The sequence below is a fragment of the Pogona vitticeps genome, chromosome 1 (assembly GCF_051106095.1).
Source record: "Pogona vitticeps strain Pit_001003342236 chromosome 1, PviZW2.1, whole genome shotgun sequence".
Lineage (NCBI taxonomy): Eukaryota > Metazoa > Chordata > Lepidosauria > Squamata > Agamidae > Pogona > Pogona vitticeps.
Window position 1 is genome coordinate 259094615 of NC_135783.1, and position 19475 is coordinate 259114089.

General features: G+C 42.5%; 1 protein-coding gene across 1 annotated transcript in view; it reads left to right on the plus strand.

Annotated features, from left to right (window-relative positions):
• The window catches only part of IGSF22 (immunoglobulin superfamily member 22), a 39561-nt gene extending 29346 nt beyond the window's left edge, over positions 1 to 10215 (plus strand). The window contains exons 20-23 of the mRNA XM_020810914.3: positions 3271 to 3463; positions 4712 to 5011; positions 7609 to 7935; positions 9894 to 10215. Of these exons, the coding sequence (XP_020666573.3) occupies positions 3271 to 3463; positions 4712 to 5011; positions 7609 to 7935; positions 9894 to 9961 (888 nt within the window). The 3' untranslated portion in view covers positions 9962 to 10215. The remainder of the gene's footprint in view (positions 1 to 3270; positions 3464 to 4711; positions 5012 to 7608; positions 7936 to 9893) is intronic.
• Positions 10216 to 19475: the final 9260 nt, after the last annotated feature.

Here is a 19475-nt window from a genome sequence, read left to right on the forward strand (position 1 = left end):
CATACACAATACAAAAATAGAGTAGAAAATAAATAAAGAGAGAATAAACAGAAAAATCAGGTATTGGCTGGAGGGAAGGCTTGAATGTATAGCCATGTTTTAATTGACTTTTAAAGATGCCCAGAGTGGGGGGTGCACGAATCTCAGGAGAGAGATTGTTCCAGAGGCGAGGAGCCACTGCCGAGAAGGCCCGGTTTCGTGTCTTTTCCTTCCGGGCCTCTCTCGGTGTCAGGTTCCTCAGCCTCACCTCCTGGCTCGCACAGGTGATCCAGGTAGATCTTGGTGGGAGCAGGCGTTCCACCAAATAATGAGGTCCTAAACCGTTTAGGGCCTTATAAGTGAGCATTAGAACTTTAAAGTCGATGTGGAAATGAATGGGCAGCCAATGCAGCATGGCCAGTGTGGGAGAAATATGCTGGTATTTTCTCACTCCACTGAGGAGCCTGGCCGCCACATTCTGCACCACTTGAATTTTCCGCATCAGCCTCAAAGGGCCGCAGCCGGGCAATCTGCCATAGGTGGAAAAAGGCAGTGTGGACTACCGACGCCACCTGTGTTTCCATGGTGAGCGTCGGGTCCAGATGTACCCCCAGGCTGCAGACCCTACTCTTCATGGCCAGGGTCACCCCCCAAATGTGAGAGTCACCCAAGCTGCCAGCCACGGGGCACCCACCCTCAGAACTTCCATCTTGTCCGGATTCAGCCTCAGCCCATTTTTCTGCATCCATTGCAGTACGGTCCCCAGGCAGCGCTGAAGAGACAGGATGGCATCACCTGCAGTTGGTGAAAAGGAGATGTAGAGCTGGGTGTCATCTGCATATTGATGACACAGTGCTCCACACCCCCTGATGACCCCATCCAGCGGCCTCATATAGATGTTAAACAGCATTGGGGAGATAATCGACCCCTGTGGGACCCCACAATTGAGACTCCATGGGGCCGAAACATTCTCCCCAAGCTGCACTCTCTGGGGACGGTCCTCCAAGAAGGAACAGAGCCAGGCAAGTGCCAAGCCACCAATCCCCAACTCAGAGAGCCTCCCCAGGAGGATACCATGGTCGACGGCATCAAAGGCCGCTGAGATGTCGAGGAGAACCAACAGAGACATTTTGCCCCTGTCGGTCTCCCTCAACAGGTCATCGTACAGGGCAACCAATGCCATCTCTGTACCATGGCGCGGCCTGAAGCCCGACTGAAACAAATCCAGGGCATCTGTTTCATCCAAGTGGGCCTGAAGCTGATCAGCCACCACCCTCTCCACCACTTTGCTCATGAAAGAAACATTGGTGACGGGCCTATAATTGCCAATTTTGTCCGCCGCCAAATTAGGTTTTTTTCTGGAGGTTCTGGAGCTGGTGGTGATCAGAGAGCAGGTCTCCTCTTCTGAGTGGAGTTTTCTCTGTGTCCTTGGAGCAGAGGACCTGATATGTCAGGGATGCTGAGCACACAGGCTGTATGCAGTCCTTTCCCCCCAGTTATGTAGCCTCCACCCTTTTCCCACCACAGTAAATCGCTGACCAGCTGTTCTGCAAAAAAAAAATAAATAAACACTTCTATAGTGATCTGGACATTGATTGCTGGATGAGTAGGAGATAGTCCTTGTTAGGTTTAAGCAGGGAAATACATTCTTTCCAGTAAGAACTAGATTGGGGGCTACATGCAGCATTCTATTACACACTCTCTCTCTCACACACACACACACACACACACACACACACATATACACACCAGCAATCCTTATACCAACTGCTCTTTCTTTGCTGCTAGCATTGCAGTATAAGAGTGTATGAGGATCTCTGGGCAGGGGACTTTTGACAGTGGGGGTCACAGTTAAAGTCTCGGGAGCACAAGTTATGCACTCCTGCTGCTTTGTCCCATGCTGCTGTCCTCCTCATGAACAATTACCCCTTGCTTCCAGGCTCCTATGCATTACAGGAAGGAAGCCGTGTTTGGTGTTAACAGCAGTAGTGTGCATGTGTGAGTGAAAGAGAGAGGGTTATTTCTAAATACTGTGGCATTGGGGAAAATATCAAAAAGAACCCTTCCCTGTGTGCTAAGGTCTAGATCCTGATTAACCCAGCATTATCAGGCTTGTTTGTTTTTTAGTGGAGAGGGAATCTTAAATAGGCTCAGATAGTTAATGTAATGTGTGGTTTGGTTTAAAGAGAGCACACACAAAGCCTAGCCACACTAGAAATAATCACAACGGCAGAGGAAGCATTTTGAACGTGGCTGATTTTTCATTAAAGTAATCACAATAATGCAAAATAATGCCGATTTGGGAGGCCAGACTAATCAGGGCTTTATGAACTCTGTAATCTCCTTCCCTGTATTCAAATCCATGCCACAAAGCTTTATCAAAAGGGATCAGGTGGTATTACTCCCAGTGGTTCACTTGATGGAGATTAATTAAGATTCTTAAAGTTTTCTCTAGATAGTTTGGATGATTATGAAGTTAATCCAAGATTCCTTTTGTGCATATGTCTCTTCGTGGGTGTTGTTCCTTTGTCTCGGATGCTTGTACAGAAACATAGGTCTGGAAGGAGGAACTTAGCAAGAAAAGCAATCCACAGCCCTTCCTTCTCGGAGATCTCTTTGTCGCAGAGATCACAAAGATCCTTCCTCTGGCAGCTTTTAGGGTTGACAGGCAATAACAGTTGCCCTGGTCCCCTTTCAAACCAAGGTAGCCCACCCTTGGCTGTTGAATGAAAGAACTGTACAAGCAGGCAGTTTAAGTCTGTTCCTTCTCTGCTAGGTGAGAAGGAAGGAACCAGGGAGTAAGAAAGCGGTGTCCCAGAGGGAGAGAGAGAAAGAAAGAAGGAAGGAAGGGGTTGTCAGAGAAATGAAAGGGGAGACCCACACATGTTGGCTTAGGCCCAGCCAGCCCCTGACTTGCACACTCTTACCTTTGCCCTGCAGCCTGTCACAAGAGTTCCTTTTGAGCAGTTGTTTCTCATCATCTCTGCTCCAAAACTAACTTCTAAGGGGAGAAATGGTTTCTCATTTCCCATTTCTTTGTGCTTCTTCATCTCCCCCCACTTTTGTCAACTGAAGGGAACAGTATTTCAAGAGTGTCATGGAGCAGATGGGCAAGAGTCATATGTGAAGAGCTGCATGCCTGTGTCTCTGCTTAGTTTCTATTTATTTTTTTGTTTGAATCATTTGTAGGCCACCTTTCTCCCCGTGAGGCAGCTCACCATCTTAAAAGCAAGTCACGCCAAAATCACGATAAATGACCATTCTAGCTTGGTTGTGTTTTGTTTCTGGCAGGGCTCCCCTCCTCCGAATGTGGTGTGGCAAAAGGATGGTGTTCCTACAAGAGGCAGGGAGAGCATCACGAAAGGCAAGAACAACTCTGAGTTTCTCATCCACAGCACCAAGCGCCTTGACTCTGGATGCTACCGTATCGTGCTCACCAATGACTATGGACAAGCCCACTATGACATCCATGTGCGAGTGACAGGTAAGGTAAAGGTAAAGGTTCCCCTTGACAGGAACAAGAGTGCATTAAAAATCTGGGGGGAGTTGAGCTTGTGAAAATGAAACTGCGCATCATTACAGCCGTCTGTTGAAGACATGAGAGTAGCACTGAGTCCATCGTTCACATGAATCCCAAAGTCTGTATCGGGGCCAGATTTTTCCCCCATTTTTCCTTCTAGTGGGCTGCAAATGAGAACTTCTAAGCAAAACCTTCCCAGGCTGTAAACCAGAGCTCCCCTCCCATGCAAAATCTTCCAAAACTCTATATAGTTTCAAGTATCTGAACACTGGGCTGAGATAACATCAGACACTCACAGAATGAATGAAGCCACATTCAATCTAAGGGACCAGAGGGAATGCATCATTACTTTAGAGAACTAAGGTTTCCTTTAGGGCGTCCTGTGTCATTACATATAGAAGAATCGTGTCTGGGAAGAGAACGTGCAGCCATTTGGAATTTGTTTGTGACTTTTCCAAAACAGATACCTGCGCTCTTCTCTTGATACTGAGAGCTGTTGTCCAGTTATGGGGAAATATGTAGTTTTGTAAATTAATTATTATTTTCAGTTGAGTTCATTACATTTTTATTAAGGTATCTGAAAAAAATATAGTTATAAAGAAAGAAAAATGTGCCTGGCCTTTAGGTAATGTGCACAGATACCGTATTAAGATTATTATGTGAGAAAAGGGGAAGGATTCAGTTTGGTGCCTCTTGTTCAACTCATGGGAAATATAGATGTTCTCTTTCAAATCATTGTTATGGGCCAATTAAAGGAAGTAATCCAGCAGTCTATTGGCAAACTGGGTATTTGCTTTAATTAGTATTTTCCACCTTCAGCTATTGTTCTGTGCTCTGGTGGGTTTTATGACATGGCGTAGCAGTTTCCCCTGCTGCTGGGGGGGGGGGGGGAATCTACTAATGAGCCATGGATGATTGTGTAGAAAAGGAGCTAATGCAGGAGACTGATGATTAATTGAACTTCTCAATTGAGTGTTGCACTAAGATGTCTGAATGTACAAAGCACATTGTAAGATAATATAGTTGTCTTCTTTGTGGGAAGGAACTACTGTAGGTGACCGTTTGCTCCCCTCTGTGGCATAGACTCCAAACTTGAGCCGCCATGGACATACAGATGAAATATCGACCATTTTTTCACTGCTTCCAAAATAAAAGACGGACCTCGACAGAGAGAAATGAAGCGTTAACCCTTAATCCCTATTTTTGCCTTAGATTTTCCCAGGCCACCGACTAACCTGAACCTGTATGAGGAAGTCCCCAACACCGTCACACTGAAATGGGATCACTCCCCGGATGTGAAGGAGGATGGGGGTGCCCATTACGTCATCTTGAAACGGGATAGTAGCACTGCTACTTGGTTCACAGCAGCAGAGAAAGTGTACAGTAACAAGTACACGGTCACAGGCCTGCTTCCAGGCAGGAAGTATTTCTTCCGGGTCATTGCCCGCAATGATATTGGTGACAGTGATCCACTTGATTCAAAGGATTCCTGGCATATCAACAAAGACAAAGGTAAGGAGGTATCTCAGCGTGAGCAACCTGAACCCCAGCAGTGCTTTCCTTCAGTCTTAATGGATCCTTGTTCAGTTTGCAATTCTGGAGCTAGACTATACCTTTCAAAATAATGGCAAGAAGAGATGTTTCTAAAGCTTGGAATTAGCAGGTTTGGAATAAGAATTCATCTACCTTGGAAACATTGAGCATACTTTGATTTGACAGTCATTTCCTTTAGAAGATTTTCTCCATCTCATAATACAAAACAGGATTCGGCAATTGGGCCAGGTAGTGTCTTATTCTCAATGAAACTTCTAAAAACTGTCACTGACCATTGTGATTTTATTTGTTTGTTTGTTTGTTTATTGAATTTGTACCCTACCCATTTAGTCAACTGACTACTCTGCTTTGTAGACTCATGAGCCAAAGCTCTTCCTGCTATCCACTTACTTTTGATTAAACTCTCATTGGTTCCCTTCATGAAGCAAGACTTGGTTCTGTATTCAGAACAAAGGAGAAATAGTAGCTGAGGAATGCAGATAAGCATATCACTGTGTCAAAATAATACAATACTCTGGAAAGCCATTTACTAATTTGGGAGGCATCAATATATACATTATGAGCAGTAGCTAATGCACCTTAAGCTCCCTAGAAAACAATATAAAAAAGTAGTTTGTCTCCAGATGTCATGTCATATTGAAACTTTTCTCAATGAAGTTCAGTTATATAACCATAAAAAGGAAAAATATGTTTGTCCTCCTTCCTTCCTTCCTTCCTTCCTTCCTTCCTTCCTTCCTTCCTTCCTTCCTTCCTTCCTTCCTTCCTTCCTTCCTTCCTTCCTTCCTTCCTTCCTTCCTTCCTTCCTTCCTTCCTTCCTCCCTCCCTCCCTCCCTCCCTTCCTTCCTTCCTTCCTTCAATTTCTATACCACCCCATTAAGTGCAAAATCACTATTCTTTATTTGATCCAAAGCTCCTCAGAAGGCAGAATGTTTTAAAACATAGAGCTGGACTTTTTCCTCCCACCTTCCCTCCAGCATCCCCCTCCACAGCCTAAATATGGTTTGATGGGGTGTCTGAGACATTTCACCACAGTGCATTTCCCAAATTTGGTGAGGGTATTCTGTGACCTCACTACACCTCCAACAGTCCTGTGACCTTACTGCCTTTCCAAGATTATATGAGTATATTCCAGAACAATACAAGGACAATAAAAAAGAAAGATGAGATCAGCCAAAGACAGCTTCACTCACACTAGATAAGCACATGACTATGGAGTTCTGGAATGATTTTTATCCTGTCTCATGCTGTAACTTACCCAAGCAGATCTCAGATATCTTGTTTCCTAAATGAGAATTGGAGACAAATAGGATACAAGCATTTGTGATAATCAAAAACTGGTGCAGCCTTTAAGACATTACTTGCCTTCAAGTCATAACAGAATAGTCACAATTAGACATGGGGACGAATATAAAAACAAATCAGAATATTCGTTAAATATCTCTGATTCATCAGATATTCGCTGCTTCATATTCTTGAAGTCCAGAGACCACAACAAATACGAAGCAATGAATATAACTGTTTTATATTCATCCCTTCATTACCTATCTGCTTATGCCCCCACAGATCAGCTGTTTTTCAGAAGCATAAGCAGAGAGGGAATCCCACATCTGGGGCAGTGGGGGCTGACTTGGTTCCCCTTTCCTCCTCTTCCTATGCCTGTGCAGCATAAAAGAGGAGGGAAGAGATCAAAAGGATCTACCAGCCGCTGCGGGATCACTTTGATCCCTGCTTTCCCCCTTCTTGCTAAGCCCCGGGGGGCTTAGCAAAAGGTGTGGGAAAGGGAGCAAAGTGCTGTGGGATCACTTTGATCCCTGCTTTCCCTCCACTTGGCGGAAAGCAAAAAAAAAAAGACCCAATAAATGATGAATTGCTTTGTTGTTCCTCAGGGCACGGGGGGGGGGAATTTGGGGTTCATGATGAAGCACCATTTTGGCAGTTTGTCCCCATCTCTAGTCACAATTATAAGACCATGATCATGTCAAGCACTCAGGACTGATATATCAGTATATACCATATTTTTCTGTGTATAAGACGCCCCCCACTTTTCTAATCCAAAATTAAGAAATCTAAGTGGGGCTTAGCAAGTGTAGGGGGAAAGGGATCAAAGCGCTTCAGGATCACTTTGATCCCTGCTTTCCCCTCCACTTGTTTTTGTTCTCTCCTCAGCTTACTTCCATGTATAAGAGGACCCTCAATTTTTAGTCTAAAGATTTTAGACAAAAGTATAGTCTTATATATGGAAAATATGGTAATTGAAACATTCCCAGACCAACATGGCTGACTGAATGATTTATTGCATTTACATCCTGTCTTTCCTCCAGTGAGCTCAAGGCAACACACGTGGCTCTCCTGATCGCCATTTCCTCACAACCACCCTGTGAAGTAAGCCTGAAAGGTACTGGCCCAAGGTCACCCTTTCAGGACTTCCTGAGGCCTTGTACCTAAATCTCCTAAGTCACAATTCAGCACTCCAACCACCACTCCACATTGGCTGAGGATGTTCCCTTGACTGAACACTTTTTGAAGATGTATTGACCATCCTGTTTTGTCCACAGAGACCTTCCATGCCAATATCAAGGAATATCAAAAGCGAGACTGGCGCCAGGCCCCCCACTTCATCACCCCACTGAAGAACCATGCAGTGTGCCGGGGCCAAGACTGTACCATGAGCTGTGCTTTCTTGGGGAAACCCCGCCCTGTGGTTACCTTGTACAAGGGTAACGTCAACATCACAGCCAATTCTAAATTCTGGTACAATTCCAGCAGTGGTGTCTGCACGGTGATGATCCCCACTTGCACAGCCAAGGACAGTGGAGAGTACTCCATATTAATTGAGAATGAGCTTGGGCAGGACAAATGCAGCTGCACATTGACTGTGTATGGTGAGTTGAACTCCTTCCTTGGTGAGGGTTGACGTTTCTCATAACTATAACATTTTTTAGCAGGTAACAGCTACAATCAGCCAAATGATATAGGTTTCTGTGTTCAGATAACTAACTCTATTCAAGCTGGCACATTTTTTATACCAGCCCAAGAAACAATATGGAATAGCATTTTTGTTGGTTTCCTGGTGGATGGCCTCAAGTACACTAGGAAATTCACCTTGCTTTGTCTTAGGATTTGTCTACAGGAAAACAGACTTGTAATTATCCCCTAAAGGAGTGTAATTCAGCCTTTTTAACCTCCAATTAACTTTGGTAAATATAAAAGTCTCATGCCCCTTTCTGATCTGCCTTCCGCAACAATTTGGTCTGATACCTGATGCATTGTGATCAAGGTTCCCTCTAAGGTGCACACCTGCATGTGCGCAACTCTGCCCTCCTCTGCACAGGGCTCCTCCTCCTCTGCACACCCACAGTGATAGCTTTCAGTCCCATTGGTTCCAGTGGTGGTCGCACACGCAGGGGGCTGACACTCAACCAGTGGGGCTGAAAATTAGAAGGAATGATGATTGTGACTAGATACAAATCATAGTGTTTGTAAATGTAGGAGAATATTTATTCTGATCACCAGAATGATGATCACCTGACATTCCAAGCTACACTAAAAAGACATATTCTGCTAGTTTAGCATTACTGCTCTGGTGGAACACGATTTCTTCCAAGCCTTCTGTTTAAAATGATTTTGAATCAAATGGATACGGCATCAGTAGTGAAAGCTGGGTTATTCAGTTTCACTTTTGATCATCTGGGGCTTTTGCTTCCTCACAACTAGGTGGAAGAACCAGTGTTTGCTTGCAGTTCCAGTCTGATATTATCTGAACAACTGAGAAAATTATTTAATGTCTGCTCTTAGTCTGCGTTCTGTTGGCCTTTCAAAAAACAAATAAATAAATTACAAGGTAGAAAAGGACATCTAATTAAATAATTCTAAGCTATTAAATGTCTTGGACCCACAGGAATAAATCTTCAAACAGGAAATTCAAATAACTTATTTGTTTGGTGCTCAGTTCACTGTGCCAGTGATATTAATCCCATTGATGGAGTTAATCAGTGCAGTTCTGTGCATCATACTCAGATGTATGTAAGCCCCACTAAGTCCAGTGGAACTTACTGTCAGGATTGCAGACTTCACTGCACGTCTTATGTACTATAAGGTGTCTTGGACTGCTGTGTTATGAGCCTGACAGACAACCAGATGCTAAATGACTGCATAATAATAACCAGAAGACTGTATGATGATAAACTCAGCCATCTCAAACATGGGAATCCCTCTTGTGATTACGACCTTCCAAAATTGACTTGCCTTTCTAAAAGCCCTGCATATTTGGAACACAGAAGTCAATATTCAACTCACCTCATGACTTGCATTTTAAGTAATCTAAATTTGGCCACAAGTGAGGCAGGATGGCCTTTATTATCCCATGCCTTTGCATCCTGGAACAAAAATTGGCAGGAAAAAAGAGTGACAAAAGGGAGGAGACTCCATTGCATCTCCCATTCAGTTAGGGCTATTTGGCATACATGGGAAGTCTCCATCAGATGTAGCACGTTCCACTGCTCCATCATTGTGCAGGAAAAGTCATTCGTGGCTTCCATGAAGATCTTCAGTAGTCCTTGCACAATATTGCACAATAGCCTAAGGACCCTGGTACCCTTGAACATCTTCTGATGTTTCCCATAGTTACTGTTTTTAGAAGGTGACACGATGAGTCTGAAATCAGAGGCAAGGCTTTGGGATTACATTATTCCCCAATGTCCTCTCCTGCTCTAGTAATCTTGATAGGAGCAGTGCGTGCCTGTCCTGAGATTTTGACCTAGCAACCTGAAATAGAAATTTCCAAGAGCTCAGAAATAAACACTGCGCCATTTGTTAATATTTTATGAACTTTCTTTTTTAGACAAAGATGATAAAAGCCTTCTGGATTCAGTGACTGAAAGCCTGCAGAAGTCCAAGCACCTCTGGTGAACGGCGCACACAGAAACCCATTCTGACTACAGCTTGGCTTTCTCAGTAGTTCAGCGGTTCCAATTTTGCTGTGCGTGGCTTGAGCTTGGTATCATTAATTTAAATGAGACGTTGGTGCTTAGTCTCTTAACCTTGAATCTCTCATAGGGACATTTGTTTTGCCTTTAGAGCACTGAAGGACAGAAGTATGGGAAAAACAATATTGCTAATATGTAAGGCCCCTAACCATGGAAATAAAACAAGAGCCAAACATAGCTTTCTGTTTACTGTTTCTCTTCCACCTAAATCCAGTATTGGGTCATTAATTCATGTCAAGGTCAATAAAAGAGAGATGGGGACCAATCATCAATTCTTTCATTTTAGCCCGTTTTCATTAGCACACACCTCACATATGTTGAAAACTCTAGTAGGGTGACTGGGTGAGAGATTCTGGGAGCTGTAGGCTAAAAAAAAGTAACTCTTACAAGCTCTGCCACTTAGTGTCCAGGTATCTCATTATAGGTTTTATTGGGCACCCAAAAACCATTTGATGTGAACAAATAAAGGAACAGAAGTCTCCTTCAACAAAATAAAGTTGCTGTCCATGGTAGCCACATCAAGAGGTAGCAATATCCAGAACAAACTCTCTCTTCCCCCGCCCTCGACAAAGACGTTTTAAAAGTTGTTCAAGTTCATATGACACCTACATGCAGCCATTCTCACCTTTGCTCTATTAAACATGTATCAGCTGAGATTGAACTAGAGAAGCCTGTTGGTCTCCAGTGTCTGCCAGGGTCACCTCTGACCATCTCCTTAATCCTATTCAATGTACACCCTTCTTTCCTTTTAGCTACCCGATATGAAACTTTTAGATCAGAAACTAATATTAGAAGTCATCTTTGGCTGTGAGAGGGAAGTTCCTAACCCATATGAGCACCTGAATCTCACAGCACAAGCTTCTCTCACCTCCAGGTCTATGCAGATGAGTTTGGTTTGTTCAGTGATTCATCTTAAATCACAGGATGCCTTTGAAATATGATTTCACAAAAGGAGAAAGACTGCCCTGGTCACCTCTCTGCAACATTGATGTGATTTCAGTTCTAATTAGGGCTATCTCTGCCATCTGTTATTACCTTAGACTGTTCTTTATATAATGAGTGTTTTAAAGCATGCCTTTTGCTTGACCTGAATTGGTGAAACAATGGTTGAGCTACAGCTGTTTTTACAATGTATAGCTTGAAATAGCAGGCTAGACAGCTGCGTGGTTTAGGTATCTGGCTGCAGAAACAGAAGATGGGGATTTGATTTCCCACTGCAAGTAGAGACAGCTTGTGTCCCAGGGCATCCCCAGAAGGAATGGTAAACCACTTCTGTGTATTCCCTACCTCAACATTTTTGAAAAGGATTGCCATAAGTCTCAAGCTTGGCTTAACATGAACTTTCCACACTCCAAAGGGAAAGGGTATTGCTTGACACACTGATCTTTTATCAGTTTTAAGTGCGAAAATAAACTACTGCAGCTGGAGAAAAATTAGTATCAAAGACTTCACCCCAATACCAATTTGTTAAATTTAACTGGTGGATTGAGCCAAGTGAAATTCTTGGTATCTTTGGCTTAGTATGTTTCAGGCATATCATCATCATCATCATCATCATCATCATCATCATCATCATCATAGAACCACAGAGGTGGAAAGGACCCTATGGATCATTGAGTCCAGCCCCTGTCAAAGGCACAGTAAAAAAATTTATATCACTTATGATATCACTTTGATATCAGTTATGTTAGAAATAAATTGGGCATGTTTAGCCTTGAGAAAAGCAGATGGAGGGGAGACGTGATACCATTCTTCAAGTACTTGAAAGATTGTCATTCAGAGGAGGGGCAAGATCTGTTCTCCATCATACAAGAGTGCAGGACACGCAACAATGGGCTGAAGTTACAAGAAGCCAGATTTCGGTTGAATATCAGGGAAACCTCCCTAACTGTTAGAGCAATATGACAGTGGAACAAATTACCTCAGTAGATGGTGAGCACTCCAACTTGGAAGTGTTCAAGAGAAAATGAGACAGCCATCTGTCAGATATACTTTGATTTTGATTCCTGCACTAAGCAAGGAGTTGAAATCAGTGGCTTTACTCGTCTGTTCCAACTCCAGTGGTCCCCAACTTTGGGCCTCCAGATGTTCTTGGACTACAGCTCCCAGAAGCCTTCATCGCCACCTATACAGGCCGGGATTTCTGGGAGCTGAAGTCCAAGTACATCTGGAGGCCCAAAGTTGGGGACCACTGCATTAGTCTATGATTCTGTAATTCTATGAGGAAAGTAGCCACAGTTTCTAAGAATGTACCACTGAAATTTTAAAACCACTTTTATCAAATCGATGTCTGAATGAATCCACACTGATGAGTTATGATTATTACCAATAAATAAATTGATTTTGAAACATTTAGCCTTGGTCCATTAGAAGATCTCATGAAGTTTGTATCTCTTGAGTCCAGTTCATTTCACTGTTCATTACACTGCACTGAATACTTCCATGGCAACATATGGTGCATGTTGCAAAGGAGCACAACTAAATGTCAATCATGAAGACTGCTTTCTAACAGAGACTGGTTGGCTTTCTGGCCCTCCCTACTAATGTCTAATGCTCAGTTCCCAATGAGATTAGCTTTTAATCAGGTGCCAAAGAAAAAGAGATCCATACTGGCAGTGATTTTGCTGCAGCTTGCTCTGTTTGGCTTTCAAGGGAGCTAAATGCTACACTCTTGTTTTTACATTCTGAAGTTTTCTGCACTAACTAAACAACCATAACAGTGTAAAGTATTTAACCCAGATTGAAAAGAGTATGAGGGCTATTACAGTTCATCTTGCTCAATTCCATAGTCAACTCAGGTTTCTCAATATGGCATTGCAACTGCAGATTTCTGATTATAGTGCTGTCCAGCTTCTAATAAAGAATCTTTCCAGTGCCATTTTTAAGCTGTTTATCCAGGATGTTTCCCCCAATGCTTGAGGGCAATCTGCTTCTGTAATGTTTTTGCCCGTTGCTTCGCTAGTTGTGAAGCAACAAAGAAAATGTCTATTCCATCTTCTGCATGGCAACCTTTCAGATGCTGGGAGACGTTTACCCCTTAATATCCTCTTCCCATATTAAACATACCCAGTCCATTCAATCGTTGCTCACAGAATGTGGCTTCCCTATTAAAACTAGGCTTCTCCCGCCTCTGGTTTTGGCAGTAATATGGCACAATCAAGCAACAACAAATATGCTGTCTTTTTAATCAGTACCACTTTTATTCTGGAGTATTCTTTTATGCATATACAGTGTTCTACACTTAGAAGAAATATAGGAAACAGAACATTTTCTAAACTGAATAGAAAAAAAATAAACTCAAAATGAACAATGGCAGCATTCACATTGCATTTGCTTCTGAGTTTGTATTAATTTAGTTTGGCCTTTGAAATTTATAGGCCTTATATTATTTTGTAGTTCGTAAATGGCTGAATTCTCTCAAAAAGGACTGGCTCCACGTTTGTATAGTGATGAAACATTGCTAGCAAGTAAAAAGAAAAAGAAGACAAAATTGCAACCCACAAATTCTCCAAATTCTGGGTAAAATGATACAAACGCATCCCACACAACCTGAAGGACAGCACTGAACACAAATGGAAAAGAACAGTACCATATCCAAATTTTCTAATTCATTCCCTTCTTACCCTACTACCACCACTGTGTGTTATTCCAGGCCTGATTTCTGTTACTAACGCTGATGACGTTTGTCAAGGCAATTGGGATTACAAACCTACAAAGCCATCACCGGAGTTCCTGTGTGAAGACACAAGACAGCCTTTAAAAAATCTTGTCAGTCCGAGCTTTTTGTAAATGTACTCTGCTCTCCAATTTACTCAAACCAGCCCAAAACAGCCAGAGTCATCTTCTCTGACTGCAGTCAAAAGTGCAGAACACTAGCAGATAGCTGAAAATATGTAGTCTACTGTCATGTATCAGAGTCTATGGACTTTAATCCAACACAGGTATTAGGAGTTTAAATAGGACCACAGCTTCTCCTGCTTCCAACCTTTTAGGGCAGGGGTAAGGAAAGAGCGGCAAATGTTAGAGCACTTTGAATATTAAGCAATTTTATTTCACTTTGAGCTTTTGTGGACCCAAATCCAATTCTGTCTGAAGGAATGGATTTTGATCTGTGAATGTTCACACTGAAATAAAACTGTTATTCTTTAAAGTGCTACAAGGATGCACTCTTTTCTTGAAACTATGTAAACTCTGTATATTGCTGGCAAATCTGCCTGTGTTGCTGCATAACGTGAAAGAGCCTACTGTTAATTTTGTGTCATTAAAATAAACAAAACTCTGAACTATTTCTATAGTGATTTCCAAGCCAAAAACCCCTCATACCTGCTGTTTTGCATTGGATTTCACCTTTTGTTTATCAAGACTCTCACAAAACATGAACCATGTTTTTTATCTTACTGTGAAATGGAATCTTTGCACAACTGCAGGATATCTTCAGTACGGTTGTTCTTTATGACAATGCTGGACATGACACAATTCAGCTTTGATATCCCACCGATCTAAAGTGGTAAGCACATGTTCAGTTCTCATAGTGCCTGTCAGGATCGTGCCCTTAATATTTTTAACCAATCAGTAAACAAGCAAAAACACAGAAAACCGGGGGGGGGGGGATATCACAAAGTACAATGCAGTGAATAAATGGGGTTTTAAGAAAGAACAAGCTGGCTGGATAGCTCAATTGTTTAGATATCTGGCTGCAAAGCCTGAAGTTGGGAGTTCAGTTGCCCACTGTACCTCCCTGGAGAAGAGCCAGCGTGTGTGTCTCTGGGCAAACTGCACGGTCCCATGTCACCCTAAAAGAAAGGAATGGCCAACCACTCAGTATTCTCGACCTAGAAAACCCTGGAAAGGGTTGCCATATGTTGGAATTGACTTAAGGGCACACAATTATTAAGTAAGCACAAGAACACCAGTGTTTTATATGCACATCATACACAAATGATTTGACAGCAGCCACATGCAAAGGCAGTACAAATCTTGCAGAGTATTCCAGTGTAAGTAAGCTCTAACCAAAGCAGATGTCTGAGATGTTACATTTGCCTGCACCACCTGCATATTAGGGCTAAGTGCTTTTTCCTTTCCATTGTTAATTTGCGTTTTTCTTCTTCTGGGGTTTTGCAGGGGAAAACCCCAGTTTTCCACATAGAACAATGGGAGTTACAACTCATGACCACCGCATGAAAAAAAAAATCCAGTTTTTCTGTAACAAAGTGGTATTTACGAATGTTTCTCTGCAAAAACATATGTGCAAGCTGCTAAAAATTATTTTAATACTGCTTGTGTGCATACCTCCTCCAGGAAAGGGAAGCGGATAATGTACATTAATTGTCCCTCACACTGCCCCGTGAGCTGGGTAGAAAAGCATTATTACTAAATGAATACATGCAGCGAACCAGTTAAATTGCTGGTATAAACCAATATAGCTCCTCCAGCTATTAAGGGAACTCCTTGGATTTAATGAAGCTGTGCATTTGGTGCCTAAATATCTGAACCCAGCAGGCAAGGCCTGGGTGCAAGAGCAGATGTACACACGAAGTATACACCTGCGTTCCTACCACCATTTTTTCTGCAGAGCTCAAGTCGCACTCAAATAATTGAATGCCTGGGGGAGATCAGAATCACCAGCTGTAATGCATGTTGCTCATGCATGGAGCCAAAGTGCTTCCACAATTTACCAAAGGCAACAAAACAAGTCAAAGATGGACTTGCAGCTCCTGGGCAGAATCATGTTACAGAAATGCAGGGTGTAATGCCTTCTGCAGGATCTCTGGTTTGCAGCTGCATGAACCAGAGATTGCCCTGTTGAAAGCAATGGGGCTTCTGTGTGTACACGTGGGGGAGCAAATAACCCCTTGCCCAAACGCTCAGAAAAAAATAATGTGCAGCAGACCATGCATCTACTGCTAAAACTAGAAAGCAATCTGCCATTTTTGACAGGGATCTCTTACCCTTTCATCATTAGTAAAAAAGAAAGGAAAGAAAAAAGCCCACCCAGGATCCTGATATCCATGCCCCAAGAAGCATGCCATGCAGACACACCCTTGGACTAGCATTGCTACCATTGAACATATACAACTCTACTACTGCTGATACCCTAATTAAAAGGAAGAGCAATGAGAGGGGGGCCTACAGTTTGTTGCCCTTAGTCCAAGCAGACCACTTGATAGTGTGTATTTGGCAGTGAAGACTGCCATTTGCACATCCTATAGGGCTAAATAAAAGATGTCACTCTGCATTCAGAAACTGGCTTTTGGAATAATATTAAGTTTTTGTTTACTAGATGTTAGGACCAAAATGGAATGAATCACATAGTGAATATTTGTGCACTGTTCTCCATGAAACCCAAATCCAAGACTATCTATAGCTAGTAATGTCAGGAGTAAAGGATGAGTGTTGAAACCATGGTGACAAAATTGAGCTAGGAGAAAAATGGTCACTCATTTATTTCAACTCTGCAGCAGGTAAATGAGGGAAAATAGCAAGATACTTCAAAATAATGACCCATCTGACTTAAAATCCTTGGCTTTAAAAGGTGAGAGCTTATTTAAAATAGCTAAAACCCTAATCAATTTTTGTCAAACAAATGTACCCAATAACATCTCTAAAGATGCAGGAAATGCATCTGGGCCAATGGAAGATGAAACCTTGCAGACAAATTAAGTAATGTGCAAAAACAAGTCTTTTATTTAGGACTTTCTTCCAAGAAGGAAAAAAAAGAATCATCAACCAAAATTTTTACTCAAAGCAAATGAATGCTCTGAATGCTTATCAATGACTCAACAGTAATCTATTATGTGGAAATAAAACAACAGCACATATGGGAGACTATCTGAGAAATCTATATGTAAGTGTGCACATGCCAATGCATGTGCGCTTTTAAAATGAAGTGCCTTTCTTTCAATGAATTACTCAGGGACTGTACAGTGACAGCTCATTTGAACTCGCCATCTGCTACCAGCTAATTGCTTTTCCAAGTCATTTCAAGAGAATGATAACTTGCAAAGCATATTTAAGTAAGACAGAGCAATCTTCACAAGCAGCTTCCTAACTTCCTTGCTACCCATGCACCTAACCTGGGAGGGGAAAGCACCAAATGTGAGCATTTATTCCAGACTAGGAGGACATCTGCAAAAACTGCAGGCACAAGATTGCAGGGGGCACCCGACAGCTCGACAGCAAGGTGAAGTTCATGGTGGGGCCAGCAGATAAGCACGATAGATAGAGGAAGACACCAAAATGCTAAATCCTCTTACTGCCATTTCACCCTAACCAGACATAGAATTTCTCACATGAATGAAATGCTGATAACATTATGCAACAGCATTAAAACTGAGAGATTATGCATCTTTAGTGTTATTTTAAACCAAGCCTTTCATTCAGGCCCATTGGTCTTTTCCAACACTACTGATAATATTTATTGTATATTAAAGAATTTCCCTCTTTTCCCAACCTGTTTCACTTTATCCGGGCTCTGGCTGCCAAGAGAAACAGCAAAAATTCAACAGCTAGTAAAGCAGCTGTTCGAAACCTTTGTATTAACTATCATTCCTCCCCCCCATCCCCTCCAGTCCATGGTATCATAATTCAAGTTAAAAACTATTTTTAACAAATTTAATACTGCAAATGCAAGGGGTTTGGGTTTTTTAAATAGAAGCAAAGGGCATTTGTTTACATACCATTGCCTGTTTAGATTTATAAGAGATTGTCCCCAGGGGAGATGCTCCTTGCAATGACTGATTGCACTTCTTTGAGGGTATAGTTCTGTGCCGTATGCAGGATGCTTCCAAACATGGCTTTTACTGAGTACTCACTTTGCCCCATTCGTGGTAATTTAACAGAGGTCCAAACAACATCATTTCCAGTTGGTAGCTCATAGTTTATTCTGTCTGGTGTTCTTACTTGAGAAAATCTGTTAAACTAAAAAAGACAAAATAGCTGCACAACGGCAGAAAAGCTATTGTTTTATCTGGAAGCGACCAAAGTGTACAACAGACACAGCAAAAGTACAAAAAAAACCCACTGTCAATACTTTTCTGATTTCCCATTATTTTTCTCCAAATTTCAGTTTTTGATCCACCATTCAAGCAACATAAACCCTATATGTCTCCTTTCTTTTCCCACAAATGCAGAACAACTAAATTTTTTTTAAAGTTTTTACTAAGGAACTGAAGAGCAGATAAACCATTCCTAGGAGCCATTTTAAGTTACAACTTCCCGTTTTCTTTACAGACAATATATCCTTGGGAACCAGACCTCCAGATGAAACCACAAAGCATGCAGAAGAAATGGCAGCTATGCAGAGGCTTGTCTAATTATGGTGGCCTGAAATGGGAAAAACAGGTCATTGGTTCCATTATGTGGAACTGGTATTCACTACAATACAAAAGGTGCATTTAAATGAAAGGGCCGCTGGCAAGTCTTCTAAGGGAAGCCATGCCTCTTTCTCTCAGTGACTATAGGGAAAGTGAGGAGTATGAAATCTGCCTGACATCCGGATAAAAGAAGTAAGTGGTATTAGCTAGGAGGCAATCAAGGAGAAAGTCAAAGAGCCACTATAGTGTCCATTTGTGGTGTTTTAATTTGGCATTTATGACTGGCACAGATGAGAGGAAATGTCTATCTACATCAACGGAGGAGGAAGCACCTCTCTTGCATTCGATGGACACCCATGCCTTGTATGTAATTCTTATTCTCAAGAATAAATGTGTAACCCTATTGCGTTACAATTATGAACTGGGGAGAATTGGTTCCTTTTCTTGTGTAACTATACCTTTTTCATGACTAAGAGTTGTAGTGTTTTGGCTTCACTAACTATTTATTTAACTATTTATTTATTTATTTGATTTATACCCCGCCCATGTGGCCTAAAAGGCCACTCTAGGCAGCTAGAGAAAACTAGAGAAAACTATGGTCTAGTTCAGGCGTGTCCAACCTTTCACCTTCCCTGGGCCACATTAGAAGATGAAAATTTGGTTTGGGACGCACATACATTTGGTTTGGGCCACATGGGGGGGCAGCCCTAGCCGTCCTCCGCAGCCCCGCTCCAAGCGCACTTACTGGTAGCTGCGATCTCAGACAGCAGAGGCTGCCAGCTTTGACTCCGGCGGCTTTATGGGGCCAGGAGGGGATCCACCTATTGACGGGGACGGCGCAATACAGTCACGCAGCCCCCCTGTCCCCTCCCCTCCCACTCCTTCCTTCCCTTTCTCCCCCTCTACTGTTGTGATATGCCCCAGCCACATTCCGGCTGCAAGCGCCGGCAGTGTAACTTGAAACTTTGGAATTTCTTTAAAAATAAAAAATTGCACTGGGCCGCATTACGAGCTGACCTGGGCCGCATGAGGCCCTTGGGCCACGGGTTGGACAAGCCTGGTCTAGTTCAAGTGCTGGCTCATGCCCCTGTCTTGTGCTCTTCTCTGAGTGCAAAGATGACAGTG